Source organism: Triturus cristatus, chromosome 6 (genome assembly GCF_964204655.1).
Source record: "Triturus cristatus chromosome 6, aTriCri1.1, whole genome shotgun sequence".
In the NCBI taxonomy this organism is placed as follows: domain Eukaryota; kingdom Metazoa; phylum Chordata; class Amphibia; order Caudata; family Salamandridae; genus Triturus; species Triturus cristatus.
The window spans coordinates 1,058,998,438-1,059,021,656 of NC_140589.1; the positions used below are offsets into that span (position 1 = coordinate 1,058,998,438).

At 42.6% G+C, this 23,219-nt stretch overlaps 1 protein-coding gene across 4 annotated transcripts in view; it reads left to right on the top strand.

The window, feature by feature from the left end:
• The window catches only part of AKAP7 (A-kinase anchoring protein 7), a 1,351,667-nt gene that overhangs the window by 148,134 nt on the left and 1,180,314 nt on the right, over nt 1-23,219 (top strand). For all 4 annotated transcript variants that reach the window (XM_085611892.1, XM_085611893.1, XM_085611895.1 and 1 more), the window contains exon 3: nt 4,198-4,328. In XM_085611892.1, the coding sequence (XP_085468018.1) occupies nt 4,198-4,328 (131 nt within the window). The remainder of the gene's footprint in view (nt 1-4,197; nt 4,329-23,219) is intronic.

Sequence of the window (23,219 nt, forward strand, 5' to 3'; positions counted from 1 at the left end):
TGAGGAGGAGGGGCATTCACGTTCCCTCTATGGCTGTCTGCAATGGCTACGACAGAGAGAAGTTCCAGGATGGCGCCCACAAAGGTGAGTGATCTCGCGGCTGATCTGCCTGCGTGCCCCGTGAAGTGGAGGAAATGGAGGAAGGGCCTCCGGGGAGACGGAGTGTGCAGCGGACCGTTGGGGGGCTCATTTTTAACCTAGACACAGTGCAGCGTCTGTCTGGGGCGAGAAGAGCGCTACGCTGCTATCCTGATGCCCGTCCGAGCCCCGAATCAAAAGGGGACAGTTGTCCATAACTAAACTGGGGGTTGGGCCCCGTGCCTCTTGCGCAGACGCCTCAGCTCTGGGCCTAGCGGGAAGCTTTACAACATATAGAGTCTTGCAGTGGCTCCTACTAGAACCCGCAAATTAGATTTTGGACGCCACCCAAAGCAAATACATTGGACATTTTTGGTGACTCACCTGGGGCCCTGCAGACAATATCAATGGGCCATAGCTCCCACCGGTGATTCTCGTGAAGCCGTCCTGCCGAGCCCCCCATAACGCAGCCTACCAGCAAGCTCTTCGCTCACCTGAAAATTGGAACACAGATTACTTTGGAGATACCCAGGGGTCCCTGGTATGGCAGAAGGGGGCACCCCACGTACTCAGACAAGGTAGCTTTAAGGGGTCCCCGACCAAAACTGTGAATGATCAACAGATATCGTTTTGCCCGAGCTGGCCTGATGGGGTAGCCCACGTACCTGCCACGCACAGCAGATAGACGGCAAGTGGACACCTTCGTTGGTTACCTCCTAGACTTGAGTGGAATAGTAAGGCCTCAACGCAAGCCAAGCTGGAAAGGTTCACCTGGAATAGGGGAGCGGGCCCAGGAGACAAGTATCTAAGTTGGCAGGGTATGCCCAGACGTGGGTCCCTTGCTCACTTTGCCACTGGATTCAAGATAGCCTGGCTGATGAGGGTTATGAACCCGAAACCGGTCCCAGGATGCTTGTTTCCGGTCCAGGGAAGACATGGCTTGGCAGTTCGGGCTGGACTGTTCCCATGAGGCACAGGGTCAGACTGATTTGCATATGGCCATGTCTGAACTGGGGTGGTGGAGTGAGCTAAAGAATGATGATGGATTAAACCCAGATCAGTTGACTGGGGTGAGTGTTTGATTTGCTCAAACGCTCCGTCCATCATCCCCTTTGGTATCGCTTTGTTCGCCCTAAGTTGGCAGGGTATGCCCAGACGTAGGTCTCTTGCTCACTTTGACACTGGATTCAAGATAGCCTGGCTGATGAGGGTTATGAACCCGAAACCGGTCCCAGGATGCTTGTTTCTGGTCCAGGGAAGACATGGCTTGGCAGTTCGGGCTGGACTGTTCCCATGAGGCACAGAGTCAGACTGATTTGCACATGGCCATGTCTGAACTGGGGTGGTGGAGTGAGCTAAAGAATGATGATGGATTAAACCCAGATCAGTTGACTGGGGGTGAGTGTGTGAGTTGCTCAAACGCTCCGTCCATCATCCCCTTTGGTATTGCTTTGTTGGCTAGACAAAGGCACAAGTCAGAGTAGTGAGATCCCATGCATATTAATGGTGCTATCCTTTACGCCTGTTGGTGATTTGTGTATTTGGGGTGAAACATTGCCAATGGCTGTACCGCGGAAAGACATGCTTGTATGATGTTTTTTACCTATCTCGCCTTAGTTTTAATAAAAAGAAATGAAAAAAAAAAAGAAAGGTAGCAAGCAAAGGATATGGTTGGTCATCTTGCTTTCCCTCGTCCTGCCAAACCCCTGCTTCTATGGAGACCTTGACTTACCCCTATCCTTATTTAAAGCTACCACAACCTCAAGTAGGTCCGCATGGTCTGAATCCCTTCTTGGCGTTCACCCATCCTCTAATGCCTGGGCTGACATCTGGGAGGCTTCCAAGTGGGAATAGAGTCTTCCTGGTGGCAATGTGCAGCCGCACCACATAAAGTAATATCTATCGAGAGGCTCTCTTGAGAGTCCAGGAACAGATCATGTTCCCCTGAGTTGAGGAACTCTTTTGTTTGTCCAGCCAGTATCACTAGCATCTGTACAAGTTCCAAGAGGCCATATCTTTTCTTCAGTCGCATACAAGGGGCCAAAAAATCGCTTGAATTTGCCATTAGTAGCTGCATAATTATTCATAGAAAGGGAGAATCGGTTGCCATCAAGGAACAGAGGTTTTGTTGCCCTCCTGGAAGCTATGGGACAGCCCTGGTATGATTGGGTTGGGAGTATTGGATGGGGAAGCCCAGTGGAACCACTCCTGATGGACTCTTTATAGTTCTAGGGGTTCAGATAGTTGAAAGTTGAGGAACTCTGGAATCATTGATTGCAAGTAGCGCCTCTTGCTATTCTTCTCTACCCCCTCTGGGATCCCATAGAACCATAAATTGTCTCGCTGTGCTCTATGCTCTAAGTTTGTCATCTTATGAAGCATGAATGCAACATCTCATCCCCAGTCTGAGAGATGGTCATATTGGCTTCCATGGCATCCAGTCTGTTGTCCACCTTATTCAGTTGTATGTGTTTGGGTAACGTCTCTTGTTTTCTGGATTTCACTTAGGTCGCCAGGTCCAGTATATTAGCATCCATTGTAGTGAATGTGGTTCCTATGGACTAGATATCTTTGAGTAGCACCTCCATATTTTTATCCAGCGTGAGAATGGGATTTTGCTTCAGGAATTCTTGCGCACGACTCACCACATTTGAGACTAGAAGCTGACGGAACGGCAGCTTCTGAGTCGCCAAGAAGGCTACTGTAATTGTTCTGTCATAAGTACAGCAGGGGAGGTCTTGTATCAAGAAGAAAGGGAGAATGCCTCCGTGGATGTAATTGAGCGAGAGCAATACTCCAGGTGTGCTACTGAATTCGAACTCCCTGACAATGAGTGGACACTACTGCCTAGGTTATGTTTATTTGACTATCCCCCATTTGAGAATTATTTCACCAAAAATCCATGCGTGCTCGAGGGGACTCTTATTGGATGATACTCGAGGGAAGCAGTAGCCCAGTAGCAGTAGCCCAGTCAGCATCAAATTTGGATGGGGGTCCCCCACGCTCCTGTGGTACCTTGTTACCTAGCTGTCCCATGTTAGGAGACCTGGAATCTGTTCCTGGTTCAAGGTTGCAGCTTCTGCAGCACGAGCTGGGGCCTGCCTGTATTTGCAATGACACGCTGTGCATTACCTTGGCAGCCCCTCACTCAGAGCCCCCTCTTCCCTGTATTGTTCCTGTTAAATGGGGACAAAGCATTCGGTGTGGCAGCCAGGAGGGCCAAGTAACGATACTCTGCATCCTGTGGGCCCCTGAGCACTGTTGAGGAGCCGTGCCCCTCCTCAGAGCACATTGCACGATCAGTAGCGGTCGTGACATTGGAAGCTTAGAGAGAAGGCCATGGTTACATTGACATGGAAAGGGATCGCATTCCGAGTCACAGACTGACCCTCCAGGGTGGCGAGAGAGTCGGCACCCTCCTACCAGGTAGCATTAGTGTATGCGACCCCCAGAGCAGCAGGGCAAAGAAGCAGGGCTGGTGTCTCTTCATAGCTTTAGCAGAGGCCGGCAATCTTGGTCAGCTCCGGGTTCCGCCTAAATCACCATTCCTAATAGGCAATTTCCTTAAGGGTCTGTAATAAAGATTTCAGCGCCTCTCTGTATCGGGATTTCCAGGTACGATATTATTTCATCAGAAGTCCAGTATCTGGTACCCTATATTCAGGGCTTAATTCCTGCAGTTTAGGACACAGGTAAATATTTACATCATTTGACCGGCCTTCAACTCTCCCACGAACAACCACTAACACACTACCAACCATGTTCAACTAGTTCAGAAGTACCTACCCCTCCTCCCGTCGCACATGGCCTATAAGAAATCTAGATCGCATAATTACGAGACCCACTTGATAAGAGTGTTGCATAAATAGGAATGAAGATGATATATAAATACATCTTTCTTGTTTTCTCAGTCAGCGTATGTATAGTGTTGCTGAATTCGAGGTTGCTTTAGCACAAATGTTTACCACACAACTGTTTTGGTTTTTTATCCTTTCCAGTTATTCAGAAGAAAAATACATCAGTACTTTTATATAAATGAGGGCATAGATCTGTTGTTTACATTTATAAAGACTGATTCTTCAAGTAGTAATACTATTTTTTGTTTCTTGTTTTTTTTAGTTACTAGCAAATCCGGCAAATCAGCAAATCAGAAGAGAAAACAAAAAGATAAACAGAAGAGTAAAGATGATCTCAAAGAAAAGAAATCTCGGCCGAACTATTTCATATCCCTCCCAATTACAAACCCTAAGGTAGGCCAACGTGAGTTTGAAACGTTCAAGGCAAGAGAAGCGTGGCACGTTTGCTGATTTCCTACCGGGTACTTAATTATCTGATCATTCTAATCACTCCACAGTTTTCAGGTTAAACGCATTTATTACACAATGTCGGTTAAATATTGTGGCAATTAATAAAAGCATTGGTCAGCAAAGAACCTTTCTTCTTTATGTTCGAAGCCAAACTGAGAACCAAAATCAGCTCTGGCGAACATGTTCAAACCAGCCCACCTAAAATGTTGAAACTATCACTGCTCCTCTCCTGCCATTCTTTTCAATATCTCTTTCTCCCACTTTTGCCTGCCTGCTGCCATACACCTTGGGGAATTGGAGATAGAGGCAGCAGCCAACGACTTTCAAAAACCAGACTCCGTTGACTGCTGTCCCCCCAGGGAAAATATGATCGATGGTTTAAATGGCTAATCCGACCCTGCTTTCTTCATACTCTTAACCTGCCACCCCCTCCCCCCAGGGGATCTCTTATCCCCTGGATGGAGGAAACCAGATAACTTACATATAGGTTCTGATTTTCTATTAAAAGTGTATACATATGTGCCCCAGTGCACTTGAATGTACTTTTAAACTTGTTTTAGATTCAAAAATATTCCCAGCAGTACGCCTAAAAAAACTGAAACAGGCTCAGGTTTACAAGTGTCCCTCTGAGAGTGTGCTGTGGCATATTCTCTGGGCTTCCATTTCCTCTAGGTGTAAATGTGTATAGTGGCCCCCATTTGGATTCTAACCATGCCAGCCATCTTAAAACGGGGAAAACATTTTCCCTGTGGAGAAGCTCCTTCCCCTAAATCAATTTACAGCCTTTACAATTATGACTATCGCTTATGCCCTTTACCACTCATTTTTTACCACGCTGGTAAGTACAAGGTATAGTTTTTACCTTAACATGCATCTTTTACCATACAGTACGTTACCACGCAGGTAAGTATGTTTTTAAATAACACAATTTTTTATGTTATTTTAAAAATGGGAGTAAAAGTGCAGGTAGAATTAAAAGTAAAGGGATATAATTTAAGGTTTTAAGGTTGGTTAGTGGTAAAGGGGCGTAATGCTAATTTTAGGTTTTAGTGGTGAGTAGAGGTAAAGGGAGTTATGGGTAATTTTAGGGTATGGAAGGGTAGAGATAAAAGGAGGTAAGAGGACATTTACTGTTTTGGCATGGGTAGAGGTAAAGGAAGGTAAGTGTGAATTTAGGGTTTATGGATGTGTAGAGGAACAGGTAAGTTTTTAAAGTAAAAAATCTTGGCTTTGCGAGGGTTCCAGAAAAATTAAATAAATACAATAAAATATATATATATATATATATATATGTCCAAGAAAGTTCATTGTGAGCAGCTGCTCACCCTCCTATCGACGCCGGTGCCAGCACCGGTCACAACACCGCTAAATATATTTCCCACGAGGAAGCACAATCCGGGACCTCCCAAATAACTTCCAGCGGCACACCAAAGGACAGGCACAATAAAGATTTTATTGCGTCAAAAAACAGAACGTGTTTCGGCGAACCCTTTGTCAAGTTAGTGACCTGTGCCCAACGGACCGTAGAAATACAGGTCAGCGTTAATGAACAGTGAAAAAACATTACAGCTTATATTGCATTCGAAGAAATTCATGTGAGCATACGCGAACACAAATAATTGTCCTACATTTCCTACTAAATTTAGCTTGTCATCAATATGATAATTGATTTCAAATTCAGAAACATCAAAAACGGGCAATATCTCACTTAAAAATCAGTCGGGTACGGGCATGTTCGTTGTTGTGAATCAATATAAGCACATCTTATATCAGTTATATATCTTAGGTAATGTATCTAGTCAAATGAATTTCATTTACATTATATAAATGTTGTGCAACGTTTTTTTACATTTCATCAACTCACCGAAGAATAAGTTCATACAGCAACACGCACTTGAACAGCCCATGATCGAAGGCTGTAGTTAAAGTCGGATAAACAACAAGTACGTCATAACAATACATTGTACTGTTTGGTACTGTATGCGGGGTAATGTACCCCTTGAATTAACGCATGATCTTACTCAATCAAAAACAACAGCAAATACTCAATCGTGCTATACAATTTCATTACTGCTTCATTATATGTCTGTTTTATGGCTGATTCAATACCTGTACTGTAGGCACAATGCATTCAGAATAGATAATTTGTTTCTATCATGCTTCTAATTCCTCATTGCAATAATGGAAACAATATCAAGTGCCGCTACATATGCTAACTCTCATATACTTGAATGTTCTTGCTGAATCAATGTCAGAAAGGATACAGGTCATCAGCTGTTTTGTGATATCCTTGAATATTAGCGAGTAAAGAAAAAGAGATTTGAAGAACCAAGGAAAAGTGGTGGGGGTTTGGTGGGTCAGTTCTATGATGTTGATACCCTATCTAGGAGTATCTAATCCAATATGCTAAGCCTAGCAGTATGGAGGGAGTATGAGGAAAGTTGCAAGTGCAAATATACAATCTCGCTACTTCCACTTCCCAAAACCGTATCTTATTGATAACGTCCCACAACTTACCCCACCATCTAAAAAAGTTAATAATTTAAAACAGTGATGCTGGACAACAGTAGTTTAGGAGACACTGAGGGATTCTAATTATCAGCCATATCATTAATGGCCTATATGAGTGGCCAGCTCCTCACCATAATTCATCCCATTAGGGATTTTTGTGTTTAGCTTGATAATATATTTCGATTCTGTGACACGTAAAAGCTTCTCTCGATCCCCTCCCCTGGGATGTAGCGAAATTCTGTCAATGCCAAAAAATTTGATCAGATTTGCATTGCTTTGTTGTTTTTCTTGAAAATGCCTCGCAACTGGATAGTTACAATCTGCGTTGTTCACTGCTCTCATATGTTGCAATATGCACGTTTTTAGCTGTAGCTTTGTACTGCCCACATAGTTTAACCCACATGGGCATTCCAGGACATAAATGGTGTAATCACTTGTGCATGTTATGAATTTTGTTATCTCCTTTTTAGGTCTCGCTGGCGTTGCAGCGCGAAGCGCTGCCGCCAACGAGACTTATTGTTGCCGTGTTTGCTCCCAAGGGAGACAGACCGGGGCACGCGCAGCGATCGGGGTCTGTGGACGCGCTTCTGAGAAGCGCAGACGCACACGCCCCCAAGCGCGCGTGCGCGCCACGCTCCGCCGGGCTTGTCTTGTTTGGTCAGCACTGCGCTCGGTTCGTGTTTCACAACTGATTAAGATTTCAGCCCCACGGCAAGAGCACCGTACAGGAACCTACTCCCCCGATGTCCCGGAAGGCATTTTATGATAAGGGCGGTCAGTTCCCACTGTGCTGCGTTCCCCACGAATGCATGCCTGGAATTGTCGAGTTTTGGACTGCTTTCGCATCCCGCTGTAGCCCTTCCCTGTTGTGCTTGCCCATGTGTGCCCTGTCTTTTGCTGCTGGACTCTTCTGAAAACGAGAAAAAGTAAATAAAAAAATGTGACGCAAAAGGGTTGGGGAGGGGTGGGAAAGCTGACGGGGATTTACACGGGGAGCATCAATTGAGGGGTAGGTAGTAAATAAATAGTGAATGCCGGTGAACAATGGCCGCCATCAGAAGGGCATCAGGGGCAAGGGGAGAAGTGTGTTCCTCTCCTGAGGGCAGAACCTGCTTATATGTTGCTTTCGATTTACTGTCGCACATACACTGTTCCACAGTTTGTGTGATCCACCGTGTAACAAGTTAGCCCTAGGCACCCACAGCTCTGCCTCAGCGCCTTGCATTGACCAGAGGATAGATAGCATGTGTGCCGTACTGACAGTTACGTTATATCGTGTGTCCTCTTCCTTTTCTCCTACAGATTCCTTCATTCGTTCCCCCTCCGTTGTTCATCCTTCTCTCCTTTTGACTCTCTGCACCCTTTTCCTTATTCCATTCCTGGACAGCACTTCAAGGCATCACTGTGCAAACATATGAAATCACATCATTTAACAGTTCATGCAGCACAAGTGAAGAGTATCTGCCTGCAAACTACAGTGTCAGGTACCTGTTGCTTACCTGCTGCTTACCTGCTTCACCCTGGCATCTCACAGCATGGCCACGTCTGAAAGATTGGCTGATGATTGGAATGCTTCAATTCTACTCTGGCTGCTCATAAAGACAAGACACATTTCTTGCCATCTTGCCTGTTCTACTTAAATACAAGAAATGCCATCTTAAACCTATTGGTGTGATTGTGGAGTTAGGTGACATGTTATCTTATGTGAAGATTCCTCAATTATGTGATTAGCCTTCAATGTTGCAAACTACGGTATATTTACAGAGCACTGAGACACATAGAGCAAAATAATTTACTCTCAAGCTCGTTGGGCATGGCGATAGACACTTTTTAATTATACACATATCTTTGCTGATTCTATTTACTGCATAGTTTGAGGTTTAAGAGTATGTAGTTATATTTGGTGGCAATCAGTTTGTCTTTTTATTGACTGTAATAGAAATGTACGCTTGTTTTATCTATTCACCACTTGACTTTATCATTGTATATCCAAAATTAAACCTTAAAACCTGAAGCTGAATCTCAGAGTTGAGTGAGAGGAACATTTGGCCTTTGAGCCTTTAGTCAACACATCATATTCAGGGGCATATTTACAACAAAATGTCAGAGTGTGGAGCTCCATTAAATTTAGCAGTGCTGTGCTCCGACATTTCCAAAAGGCAGTGATGCTCCGTATTTACAACAATACAATGCACCCCTGGGTTTTCCTTAGCAATGGAGCTAAAATTAGCTGCCTAGTGCCCACACAGGCACCATTTCACCACAGACTTTATAAATGAGAAGTTGCTCACTTGCAGTGTTATAGGGGAAGATGCAGTTTCTCCTTTCCAGGCCCTAACAAACATCACCCTTAACATGACACCCTTAAACTGGACACCCGGTTGAACATGTATACTTTCAAATCACTGGTGCCCGAATTGAGGCCATGTGCTGTCTGCTTTTTAGGTCTCGCCTAGGCAGCGCATACGCTGTCTCGACGAGAGATGCTGTTTACACTAAATGAGGTTGGTAACCGCCTCTTTTTCTTGCACACTTTCGATTCATTTTTTGGTGTGTCACTCAAACCGTCCGAGTTCCGTTCAAGTTGTTGTTGGTGCAAGCTGTCAGAAAGTCCCTCCTTTTGGACATTGTACACGCCTACAGTTATTGGCCCCTTTACGTGTACTCCTTCGTGGTCTGAAGAGATATGTTTGCATTGTTGGACTTTTTTTTAGGCTTTCTTTCGCCGCCCATGGCAAAGCATTTTCGTCTTTTTTTACATTCACGTTATCATGTGTTTACAAAAGCCGCATGTTGGGAATGGGTTTTTTATTTTCGGAGCGAACGACTTTAAGCTTTTCTTTCTACGCCCATGCCAAAACATTTTTCGTCTTTTTAAACATTCACGTTATCATGTGCTTACAAAAGCCTGCATATTCGAAATGGGTTTCTTTATTTTCGGAGTGAAGGGCTTTACAATGTACGTCTTTAACATTATTTAATGCCAACAGAGCGCGGTCTTTGTACATTTTTGTTTGTTTTTATGTTGCCATTAACACATAACTGCGCTGCACGCTAAGCTTTATATTAATAGCAGCGCACATACTTTTTGTAGTACAAGTTAGTACTTTGCTTTGTTTACTTTCCTATTATTCCAGCGGACATAATACAACTGAGCGCGCTGTCTGATGTCTGATGCTTGTGGATGTCTGATGTCTGATGCCTGATGACTGATGCCTGATGCTTGTGGATGTCTGATTCCTGATATCTGATGCTTGTGGATGTCTGATGCCTAATGCTTGTGGATGTCTGATGTCTGATGCCTGATGCTTGTGGATGTCTGATGTCTGATGCTTGTGGATGTCTGATGCATGATGCCTGATGTCTGATGCCTGATGCCTGATGCTTGTGGATGTCTGATGTCTGATGCTTGTGGATGTCTGATGCATGATGCCTGATGTCTGATGCCTGATGTCTGATGCTTGTGGATGCCTGATGTCTGATGCTTGTGGATGTCTGATGCCTGATGCTTGTGGATGTCTGATGCCTGATGCTTGTGGGTGTCTGATGCCTGATGTCTGATGTCTGATGCTTGGGATGTCTGATGCCTGTTACTTGTGGATGTCTGATGCCTGAGGTTTGATGCCTGATGTCTGATGCGTGTGGATGTCTGATGCCTGATGCTTGTGGATGTCTGCTGCCTGATGTCGATGCTTGTGGATGTCTGATGCCTGATGCTTGTGGATGCCTGATGTCTGATGCCTGATGTCTGAGGATGTCTGATACCTGATGTCTAACGCCTGATGATTGTGGATGTCTGATGCCTGATGACTGATGTCTGATATCTGATGCCTGATGCTTGTGGATGTCTGATGCTTGTGGATGCCTGATGTCTGAAGCTTGTGGATGTCTGATGCCTGATGCTTGTGGATGTCTGATGCCTGATGTTTGATGCCTGATGTCTGATGCTTGTGGATGTCTGATGCCTGATGCTTGTGGATGTCTGCTGTCTGATGTCTGATGCTTGGGATGTCTGATGCCTGATGTTTGATGCCTGATGTCTGATGCGTGTGGATGTCTGATGCTTGTGGATGTCTGCTGCCTGATGTCTGATGCATGTGGATGTCTGATGCCTGATGCTTGTGGATGCCTGATGTCTGAGGATGCCTGATGCCTGATGCTTGTGGATGTCTGATGCCTGATGCTTGTGGATGTCTGATGCCTGATGTTTGATGCCTGATGTCTGATGCGTGAAGATGTCTGATGCTTGTGGATGTCTGCTGCCTGATGTCTGATGCATGTGGATGTCTGATGCCTGATGCTTGTGGATGCCTGATGTCTGATGCCTGATGTCTGAGGATGTCTAATACCTGATGCCTGATGCTTGTGGATGTATGATGCCTGATGTCTGATCCCTGGTGCTTGTGGATGTCTGATGCCTGATGTCTGATGCTTGTGGATGTCTGATGCCTGATGTCTGATGCTATTGGATGTCTGCTGTCTGATGCTTGTGGATGTCTGATGCCTGATGCTTGTGGATGCCTGATGTCTGATGCCTGATGATTGTGGATGTCTGATGCCTGATGCTTGTAGATGTCTGATGCCTGATGCTTGTGGATGTCTGATGTCTGATGCTTGTGGATGTCTGATGTCTGATGCTTGTGGATGTCTGATACCTGATGTCTGATGCTTGTGGATGTCTGATACATGATGTCAGATGTCTGATGCATGATGTCTGATGCCTGTCTGATGTCTGATGCCTGATGCTTGTGGATGCCTGATGTCTGATGCCTGATGTCTGATGCTTGTGGATGTCTGATGCCTGATGCTTGTAGATGTCTGATGCCTGATGCTTGTGGATGTCTGATGCTTGTGGATGTCTGATGCTTGTGGATGTCTGATGCCTGATGGCTGATGCTTGTGGATGTCTGATACATGATGTCTGATGTCTGATGCATGATGTCTGATGCCTGTCTGATGCCTGATGTCTGATCCTTGTGGATGTCTGATGCCTGATGTCTGATGCTTGTGGATGCCTGATGTCTGATGCCTGATGTCTATTGCCTGATGTCTGATGCCTGATGCTTGTGGATGTCTGGTGCTTGTGGATGTCTGATGCCGGATGTCTGATGCCTGATGTCTGATGCCTGATGTCTGATACCTGATGTCTGATTCCTGATGTCTGATGCTTTTGGATGTCTGATGCCTGATGTCTGATGTTTGTGGATGCCTGATGCCTGATATCTGATGCTTGTGGATGTCTGATGTCTGATGCCTGATGCCTATTGTCTGATGTTTGTGGATGTCTGATGACTGATGCTTGTGGATGTCTGATGCCTGATGTCTCATGACTGATGTCTGATGCCTGATGCTTGTGGATGTCTGATGCCTGATGCCTGATTCTTGTGGGTGTCTTATGCCTCATGTCTGATGCTTGTGGATCTCTGATACCTGATGCTTGTGAATAAATTAAAGGCATTATCATTTGCAATACCATTTACAATACCAATAGCTCCAAAACTCGCAGCTGCGAGACCTATTGCATTGCAAATGCTTGTTCTTCTTTTTGTCCTGTCCTACAAAATAGCTAACCCGGCTGCTGCTATATCTGCAAGCCTTACAGGAATTACACTTCCTAAATCCCTTGGCAGTTCCAGGCCACGCAGTGGTGTTAGGCATGTTGTGGTAGCTATGAACTAGATGATCTTTCAGTGACTTGGACTTACGATAACCATAACCATCGTTTGAACAAAAAATATTTATTCTCGAAAAATTAACCAAAAGAGAGATAATCAAATGGTGGGAAATTACCTCTCTTACCAACTATATTGAGGTAAATAGAGTACGAAGAGGACTTATAATTTCGAGCATCCCTACCTACGAAAACCCCAACCCGGAACTATTAAAGGAGTGGTCATCGTTTATGGCAAAAACATGCAAGGGCACGTTAGAAATGCTGGTTAAATATAAGTAAATCGACTTAGACACCACTAGAAAAGAAGTGGTAGAGTTAAGACAAGAATTAGAGAAATCCAAGAGTGAGAAAGCAGTAATTGATTTTGAAAAGCAATTGGAAACACAACTAAATAATTACGAGGATACCATCAAGGCAAAGAAACAACGTAAATTCTTAAGAGACAAAAAAGATTATGCGGAAGGTCGCATTCTGTCGTATGCCAAAAGATTTGACTGGGCACAGAGGAACCTGCATATCATTAAAAAACAAAGACAACAGGAAATTTTATCAACTGACTCAAGCTCAGATCTTAGCTCAGATACAGAGGCCCAAAATCTGAGCTTGAGTCGGTTGATAAAATTTCCTGTTGTCTTTGTTTTTTTTAACAAAGGGTCTCACCCTTTGTCTAGTGTCTTACCACCCTTCACAACCTCCCCACCAACCATACCCAAAAGGTCCCCGGAGAGCCACTTGCCTTGAGCCACGGCCCGATCCCCGGACCGCAGCGCTGGGACCCGGGGCGTCTTCTCCTCCTTTCAGCCCACCGGGTTTGGTCGCCGTAAAAATCTCGATCTCTCTTCTTGGTCCGTCGTCTTCCGACTCTCCTTCCTGCACTCCTCTCGTTCGCCGTTATCCTCCGCTCGTCGTCTCTCCTTCTCCGCCACACGCCTGATCTCTCTCTCCTCTTCCTCCGGTCGTGCCTCGTTCTGACTCTGTGTTTCCTCTTTTCAGGTGTTCTGCTGCCTCTTCCGTCATTTGCTCCTCCCCCTCGGCCGACTTGATTACTAGACCGTCTCCTACTTCCGGAGCGGAGTTTAGTGGCACAGTCCCGGTCCGCTTCCGGTCCGTTCTGCTCTCGTACTTACAATGCCCTTGCATGTTTTTGCCATAAACAATGACCACTCCTTTAATAGTTCCGGGTTGGGGTTTTCGTAGGTAGGGATGATCGAAATTCTAAGTCCTCTTCGTACTCTATTTACCTCAATATAGTTGGTAAGAGAGGTAATTTCCCATCATTTGATTATCTCTCTTTTGGTCAATTTTTCGAGAAGAAATATTTTTTGTTCAAGCGATGGTTCGGTTACATTTCCACCGGTACTGGGTGCAGATATGGTACTTTCAGTTTCCAAGTCTTCATCGAAAGCGAGAGAGAGAAATGTGACTGAACCATCGCTTAAAACGAAAATTATTTCTTCTTGAAAAATTGACCAAAACAGAGATAAACAAATGGTGGGAAATTACCTTTCTTACCAACTATATTGAGGTAAAAAGAGTACCAAGAGGGCTCAGAATTTCGATCATCCCTGCCTACGAAAATCCCAAACCAGAACTATTAAAGGAGTGGTCATCGTTTATGGCAAATACATACAAGGGCATGTTGGAAATGTTGGTTAAATATGCGCAAATCGACGTTGACACCACTAGAAAAGAACTGGCAGAGTTAAGACAAGAATTAGAGAAATCCAAGAGTGAAAAAGCTGTATTTAATTTTGAAAAACAATTGGAAACAAAACTAAAGAATTACGAGGATACCATCAAGGCAAAGAAACAACGTAAATTCTTAAGAGACAAAAAAGATTATGCGGAAGGTCGCATTCTGACGTATGCCAAAAGATTTGACTGGGCACAGAGGAACCTGCATATCATTCAAAAATAAAGACAACAGGAAATGTTATCAACCGACTCGAGCTAAGATATAGAGGCCCGAAGTGTCCCTTTAGGTGTACGTCCCCTCACCTTTCTCCACGAATTGAAAATTCTAAAACAAAAGAAGGAACAGGAAGAGAAGCCACAAGCAGAGAGGGAAAGAGGAAGAGGGGCAAAAAGAAGAAAAAGTGCAGGAAAAAAAAAAGGCTCAGAATAAAAAACAGACGGGCGGCAGAACTGCTCCCATCCTTATCTCTGTGGATCCTGTACCCATCATCAACAAATCAGTAATTAATTTATCTTCCAGAAATATCACAGCTGAGGAGGAATCATTATTGCAATCGGGATTATCTTTTTGCCCACCAATGAAATGGATTTTGTAAACACCCGCATTGATCTATTTCTGTACATACGCAAACTCAAGTTAATGAAAATATATAAAATGGCCACAAAATCAAAAACACCTAGAATTGGCTGCCATATCTCTGAGGATGCTCCGAACCTTAACATAGAGGATGCCAATTTCATTCTAGACTTGCACCAAATGGAGGAGGATATGACAAATCTATCTGTACAAGAAAAGAGCAAAATGCTAATTGACCTAGGTTTCTGATCAGATGCTACTTACCATACAGGCTTAAGATCTAAATCCATTTTCAATCCGAATGTCCCATATGACAACATCGAGGCATTCAATACGATGATATGTTAAATAAACAAGTTGAGAGAACAGCATCAAAGACCCCGCTTTGATAATCTGACAAGATCACAAAGGAATGCCCTGAATTCTTTGACAGATGATGAGACTATAATCATAAAACCTTCAGATAAGGGCGGAAATGTAATCATTATGGACATCTCACAATACAAACATGAGGCATTAAGATAATTGAGGGACACGTCGTGTTATGAGGAGATCAGTTGGGATATATGTAGAACATCTATAACACAGTATCATGAATTGTTGAGAGGATGGTGGGAGGAGGGCATGTTGGATACAGCAGAGTATGCATTTCCGAAAACCTCTGTGTCCCCTGCTTTTATTTACTCCCAAAAATTCATAAACATCCCACTAGACCACCAGGAAGACGGATAGTGTCCTCAAATGGAGGATTACTAGAGAATACCTCGATTTTCTTGGATCTGTTCTTTCACCCTTTGTGACGAAACAGATCATACTGTAGTGTAGGGATAGTACTGACTTCCTATGTCGTATACATGATATCACTTGGGAGGATAACTACCATATGATAGCTTTAGATGTGTGCTCACTGTATACCTGTATCAACCAACAGATGGGTGTGGAGGCCTGTATGTATTTTCTCAGGGAAAGACATATTTCTCTCTGGGATCATACACAGATGCTGAAGACAATGATGCTTTTCTGTCATAACGAAAACATTTTCCTTTTTGGCAAGACACTGTACCGCCACAAATCTGGGACAGCCATGGGCAAGTGTATTGCCTCCATCCTGGCTAACCTTTTTCTAGGCTGGTGGGAGGAACGCATTGTGTGGGTGGAGGCCAGTGATAGATTCACTGAACACATCCCTATCTGGATGAGGTACATTGACGACCTGTTCCTGATATGAGATGGTCCGGTGGTTGTAGCACAGGAGTTCATCAAAGAATTGGACAAGAATGACTTAAATCTGACCTTCACCCATTCCATTAGCCCCTGCTATTGTGAGTTTCTAGAGGTGGCTATTCAGGTAGAAGATGGCAAAATAACAACCCGCCTCTTCCGTAAGGATACTTCAGGGAATAAGTTACTGCACGCAAACAGCAATCATCCTGCTCCCTTACGTAACAGTATCCCGTTTGGCGAATTCCTTCGGGCCCGAAGGAATTGCAGCACCGAGAGTAGCTTTGTCAAAGAGCAAAAAGTCATGACAAAAAGATTTAGAGAACGACGCTACAAACACACGATCATCACAGCTGCTAGTAAAAACGCCAAAAATATTACACCGAACAAAGCACTTTTCACAACAAGAAATACACTTCAGAGTGATATAGTGGCCCCAAGATTAATCACTACCTTTAATACTAGGTCGAACATGTTCAGAAGTATCATGAGACGACATTGGGGGCTGCTGGAATCAGACCCTGTAATTGGATCATGTATAGGAAAAAAAAACGTACGTCCAAGTCACTGAAAGATCATCTAGTTCATAGCTACAACTACGTGCCTAACACCACTATGTGGCTTGGAAGCGCCAAGGGATTTAGGAAGTGTAATTCCTGTAAGGCTTGCAGATATAGCAGAAGCTGGTATAGCTATTTTGTAGGACAGGACAAAAGGAAGAAAAAGGAGATTACAAAATGTATAACATGCACAAGTGATTACACCATTTATGTCCTCGAATGCCCATGTGGGTTAAACTATGTGGGCAGTACAAAGCTACAGCTAAAAACTCGCATATTGCAACATATAAGAACAGTGACCAATGCAGATTATAACTATCCAGTTGCAAGGCATTACCAAGAAAAACATCAAAGCAATGCGAATCTGATCAAATTTTTCGGCATTGACAGAATTTCGCTACATTCCAGGAGAGGGGATCGAGAGAAACTTTTACGGGTCACAGAATTGAAATATATTATCGAGCTAAACACAAAAATCCCTAATGAGATGAATTATGGTGAGGAGCTGGCCACTCATATAGGTCATTAATGATAAGGCTGATAATTAGCATCCCTCATTATCTCCTAAACTACTATTGTCCAGCATCTCTGTTTTAAATTATTCACTTTTTGAGATGGTGGGCAAGTTGTGGGACATTATCAATAAGATACGGTTTTGGGAAGTGGAAGTAGCGAGATTGTATATTTGCACTTGCAACTTTCCTCATACTCCCTCTATACTGCTAGGCTTAGCATACTGGATTAGATACTCCTAGATACAATATCAACATCATAGACCTTACCCTCCAAACCCCCCCCCCCTTTTCCTTGGTTCTTCAGATCTCTTTTTCTTTATTCACAAGTATTCACTGATATCACAAAACAGCTGATGACCTGTATCCTTTCTGACATTGATTCAGCAAATTATATCACGTTGTGGTAACTGTTCCTTAGAAAGAAGACAGAATCAGAGGCCAATTGGGTCGCTGAAGTAGATAAAGACTGCCCTTTGCCCTTTTCCATTTTTAACCCTACCCACGGACCAATGAATAAAGCTATCCCTACGGCACCGGAGGGTCATTTTAAGACACCACACAACACCCCCCCTTTTTCCAGGCCCACACACCCGCATGCACAACTGCGGCGTCTACACAAAAGATCTCCGACAAAGATCCCTCTTGCGGGGCCCGTGGGGAACTGCAGCACCACCCCCACGAGCAGCAACGCCCGATTATGAAGCATGACACTCGCAAGGGTGTGTGAGGGCATTAGTATCTAAAGGAGAGATTCCCCACCTCACTCTGATAGGGTACATTGCCTCTAGAGACTCTGTCCTCTTTATCTACTTCAGCGACCCAATTTTTCCTCTGATTCTGTCTTCTTCCTAAGGAACAGTTACCACAACGTGATATAACGATATTTCTTGGGAGTATTGGTACTGGACCTAATTTTTCCTAACCCACTCCCAGTCCCCCCCTCTCTTAGTTTCAATTGATTCAGCAAGAACATTCAAGTATATGAGAGTTAGCAAACGTAGCTGCACTTGATATTGTTTCCATTATTGCAATGAAGATTTAGAAGCATGATAGAAACAAATTATCTTTTCTGAATGCATTGTGCCTACAGTACAGGTATTGAATCAGCCATGAAACAGACATATAATGAAGCAGAAACGAAATTGTATTGCACAATTGAGTATTTGCTGTTGTTTTTGATTAAGATCGAGTGAGTTGATGAAATGTAAAAAAAAAGTTGCACAACATTTATATCATGTAAATTACATTTATTTGACTAGGTACATTACCTAAGATATATAACTGATATAAGATGAGCTTATATTGATTCACAACAACGAACATGCCCGTACCCGACTGATTTTTAAGTCAGATATTGCCAGTTTTTGATGTTTCTGAATTTGAAATCAATTATCATATTGATGACGAGCTGAATTTAGGAGCAAATGTAGGACAAGAATTTGTGTTCCTGTATGCTCACATGAATTTCTTCTAATGCAATTTATGTTGTAATGTTTTTTCACTGTTCATTAATGCTGACCTGTATTTCTACGGTCATTTGGGCACAGGTCACTAACTTGACAAAGGCTTCGCCGAAACGCTTTGTTCTGTTTTTTGACGCAATAAAATCTTTATTGTGCCTGTCCTTTTGTGTGCCGCTGGAAGTTCTTGGGGAGGATATATATATATATATATATATATATATATATATATATATATATATATATATATATATATATATATATATATATATATATATATATATATATATATATATATATATATATATATATATATATTCAGCTTTTCCCGTAGGGAAGTTTTTTCCTCGTGCACTCCCGTGTAAACGGAATCAAGGAAACCAACACCGGGTTTTCAATCCAATTTCCATGCGTTTATTACAGCATCCAGCAAAACCTTACGCGTTTCGGTCTCTACGGAGACCTTGCTCACAGGTAAAGTGTTTGGCCGAAATTGTGCTTGTTAAATCAAAAGACAAACGGAAAAACCAATAGGGTTACATCATTTCCTGTAAGTTATACAGGCATTGTGGGACATGTAGTTTGTTCAATCAATTCCGAAAACATGCGAAAGCGTTGATTATGTCTTTTAACACAAAAAAGAATTACTTTCAAACTGTGTAGTTTTTTGCATTTAACTCAAACATTAGTTATCGTCCTCGTTAACATAAAAAGTTACATTTCCAGATCCACGAGTTTGTATCAAGGCCCTCCAGTGGACAAACCTAGTTTGCATTACAAATTTTTATCGTCAATTTGAATGCTCGTGCAAGCGTTCACCAGTGTTTTTCAAAATTGTTATCATACATTTCAGAAAATGTGTTATTTAGACGACTTAATTAAAAATGAAATAGAGCCCTCTAACTTGCTAAACTATTTATTGACAAACCGGATATGGCTGTTTATAGAAGAAACATCATCCTACCAACCCTCCAAACTCCCGTAGAGGACGCAGAACACTTTGTAAATCTGATGGAACTAAGCCAAACGCCCCAAGAAGGAGGTGGACAAGTACAAACATATTGTGTACAGTTAGGTGCTGGAATTTCCAATATAAAACCAAAATCCAGATTTTATCCACAACTCCCCCCTGGGAACAAAATTGATGTCTTCCAGGAATGTGTTGTAAAAGATCTTTACCAATTAAACATACCATTCACTAAGGATAATCTATCCAGACAAGAACGCCAGGCTCTTAACTCATTGCAAAAAGATAATACCATCGAAATTAAAATTGCTGATAAGGGTGGCAATGTTGTTGTTCTAGACAAGGAGGCATACATGCGGGAAGCTCATTCTCAACTAGACAACAAGGAATATTATGAAAAATTAAAAACCAACCCTCTACCAAAACTAAAAGAAGACTTAGATACAAAGTTGGATTTTTGGTTCTCACAAAAACTCTTAGACATTGATGAACACAAATATCTTCGAACAAAACACCCCAAAATGGCAACAATCTATTTCTTGCCGAAGATCCACAAACATGCCACTAGACCGCCAGGAAGACCAATAATTTCCGCCAAAGGGGCATTGTTAGAACCTATTGCCAATTACATTGATGTGTTTCTTTTACCCTATGTAAAGGGCTTAACATCTTACATAAAAGACACGGGTGACATGTTAAGAAGATTACAGGACACTCCGTGGCAACCAACGTATAAACTGATCACAATGGATGTAATATCCCTATACTCCAACATTGAAAACAAAATCGGCATTGAAGCAGTCAAATCCTTTCTTAAAGACAGAAGCATACAGCTGACTGACCATAACAACATGCTGTTGGAGATGATCTCGATGTGCCTGGAGCAAAATATCTTCTTATTTGGAAATGAAATCTACCGGCAAGCAAAAGGTACCGCAATGGGCTTTTCCTTTAGCCCGTCGTACGCCTGCCTGACAATGGGGCAATGGGAAAAAACATGGGCATGGAGATCGGAAAACGATCAAGCAGTCCAAAAAACCATAGCATGGCTAAGGTATATAGACGATTTATTGCTAATTTGGGAAGGAACAAATGAAGAATTTGAAAGGTATTTTGAAATTTTGAACAACTCCAATTTTGGTTTAAACTTCACTTACACAATCAGTGACTCGAGGGTTGTATTTTTGGACACGGAGATTTTTGTTAAAGACAATGTATTGCATACCACTCTACACCGCAAAAGCACCGCGACAAATGCGGTTCTACATGCTCAGAGCTTTCATCAACCCAGTCTTCTACAAAACATCCCGTATGGAGAATTTCTCCGAATTAAAAGAATCTGTTCAAACGAGAACGATTGGCAAGAACAAAAAAAACTATCCATAAACAGATTTTTAAAACGAAAATATAACCCAGCTTGGATTCAAATTGCCTCCAATCGCTCCACAATGATCAACAGAACTGACTTATTGATGGATAAACAACAATCAATAAAAGATGAATCAGACAAAATACGCTTCATTACCACCCATTCAACGGCCAACCATGCAATCACGAGGATTCTTAAAAAAAACTGGCATATTCTCCATATGGACCCTACAGTGTCTCAAATTGTAGGAGACCACCCAAATGTGACTTACCGAAGGGCAAAAAACCTGAAGGACAAATTGATCCATAGTCATTTTCAGGAACCGAAAAAACCCGAGGCATGGCGTAGACCTAAAGGATTCTACAAATGTTCAGGATGTAAAGTTTGCTGCATCGCGAAGACAACGAAGGAACTACAGATGGCAAACAACAAAACATGGAAAATTGAACAATTAATTAACTGCAAAACTCAGTTTGTTGTGTATGCCCTTGAATGCCCATGCCTTAAGAAATATATTGGAAGCACCAAAAAAGGACTTAAATTACGGATTTTGGAGCATGTTCGTGCTACAATCAATTCTGATCGCAGCAATGCTATGGCAAGACACATGGAGAAGGAACACAAAGGTGATTGGAAATCCCTAAAATTTTATGGTATTGAAAGTGTTGGACCAAACAGAAGAGGCGGAGATCGCGAACTGGTGATGAGACAAAAAGAGTCCAAACATATTATGAACTTCCGGACCTTGAGCCCATATGGGCATAATCAAGATGAAGAACTACACTGCCACCTGTAAAGACATCTATCAGATAGTGACTGGTGCTTACTCTTTATAAATCCTTATAACCTTTTTCACACAAAAACTTTTTTCATTTGGGACATGTTTGAATAATCATTTATTTGGCTCAGTGAACACGTTATAATATGTATCGTGAGGTGGAATGGTTCGCCCACTAGAGGGCTCTATTTCATTTTTAATTAAGTCGTCTAAATAACACATTTTCTGAAATGTATGATAACAATTTTGAAAAACACTGGTGAACGCTTGCACGAGCATTCAAATTGACGATAAAAATTTGTAATGCAAACTAGGTTTGCCCACTGGAGGGCCTTGATACAAACTCGTGGATCTGGAAATGTAACTTTTTATGTTAACGAGGACGATAACTAATGTTTGAGTTAAATGCAAAAAACTACACAGTTTGAAAGTAATTCTTTTTTGTGTTAAAAGACATAATCAACGCTTTCGCATGTTTTCGGAATTGATTGAACAAACTACATGTCCCACAATGCCTGTATAACTTACAGGAAATGATGTAACCCTATTGGTTTTTCCGTTTGTCTTTTGATTTAACAAGCACAATTTCGGCCAAACACTTTACCTGTGAGCAAGGTCTCCGTAGAGACCGAAACGCGTAAGGTTTTGCTGGATGCTGTAATAAACGCATGGAAATTGGATTGAAAACCCGGTGTTGGTTTCCTTGATTCCGTTTACACGGGAGTGCACGAGGAAAAAACTTCCCTACGGGAAAAGCTGAATCCTTCTATTCGCAGCGGGTCCTGCTGCGCCTCGCGTGCACCGCCTTAGAGAACCCGGGAGCCTCCGAACTTGGGCCAGACTGAATTAATATATATATATATATATACATATAATTTCCCCAGGAAAAAAACAAAGGTTAAAGTTACGTTATGGTTAGGTGAATATGTCAGCGCCAAGACTAACGTTTTGAACTCAAAAAGCCACAGAAATGCACCAGTTACAATTAGCAGAGCTAACTAGGGTTATATATAAAATCACAAAATATTTATTACCTCATAAATGTGTGTTAAAGGTCCACAATGTAAAGTAGCACGTTGTAAATGTCAATACATTGTAATACATGGGTGGTAAAGGCATGCATGGTAATTTTGGAGGTGGGAGGTGTTTAGGGTTTACTATGTGTAACTATACACCCTTGTTTTGGAGTCTTGTACAGTAGTAAAACAATTTACTCCTATTAAGAATCCTTCTGCGAGTTCCTGACAGGCATAAATGAAGCCATTTTAGTCCCAAAAATGTATTTGTGTATTAGGTTCTCTTATTAACTCCTACTCTCAGGCCTCACATTAGATGAAAATAACGTTACAGTGTGTTTCGCATCTGAGAGGACCATTTTCAGTAAAACAAATTTATATTCCGAGTATTAGAATTTCTGAAATTCAGCTTCTAATTGTTTCAGGTTATCTGTCATTTGAGCCATCCATAGCTGCCAAATTTACAGACTGCTTACGTCTGTGATTACCAT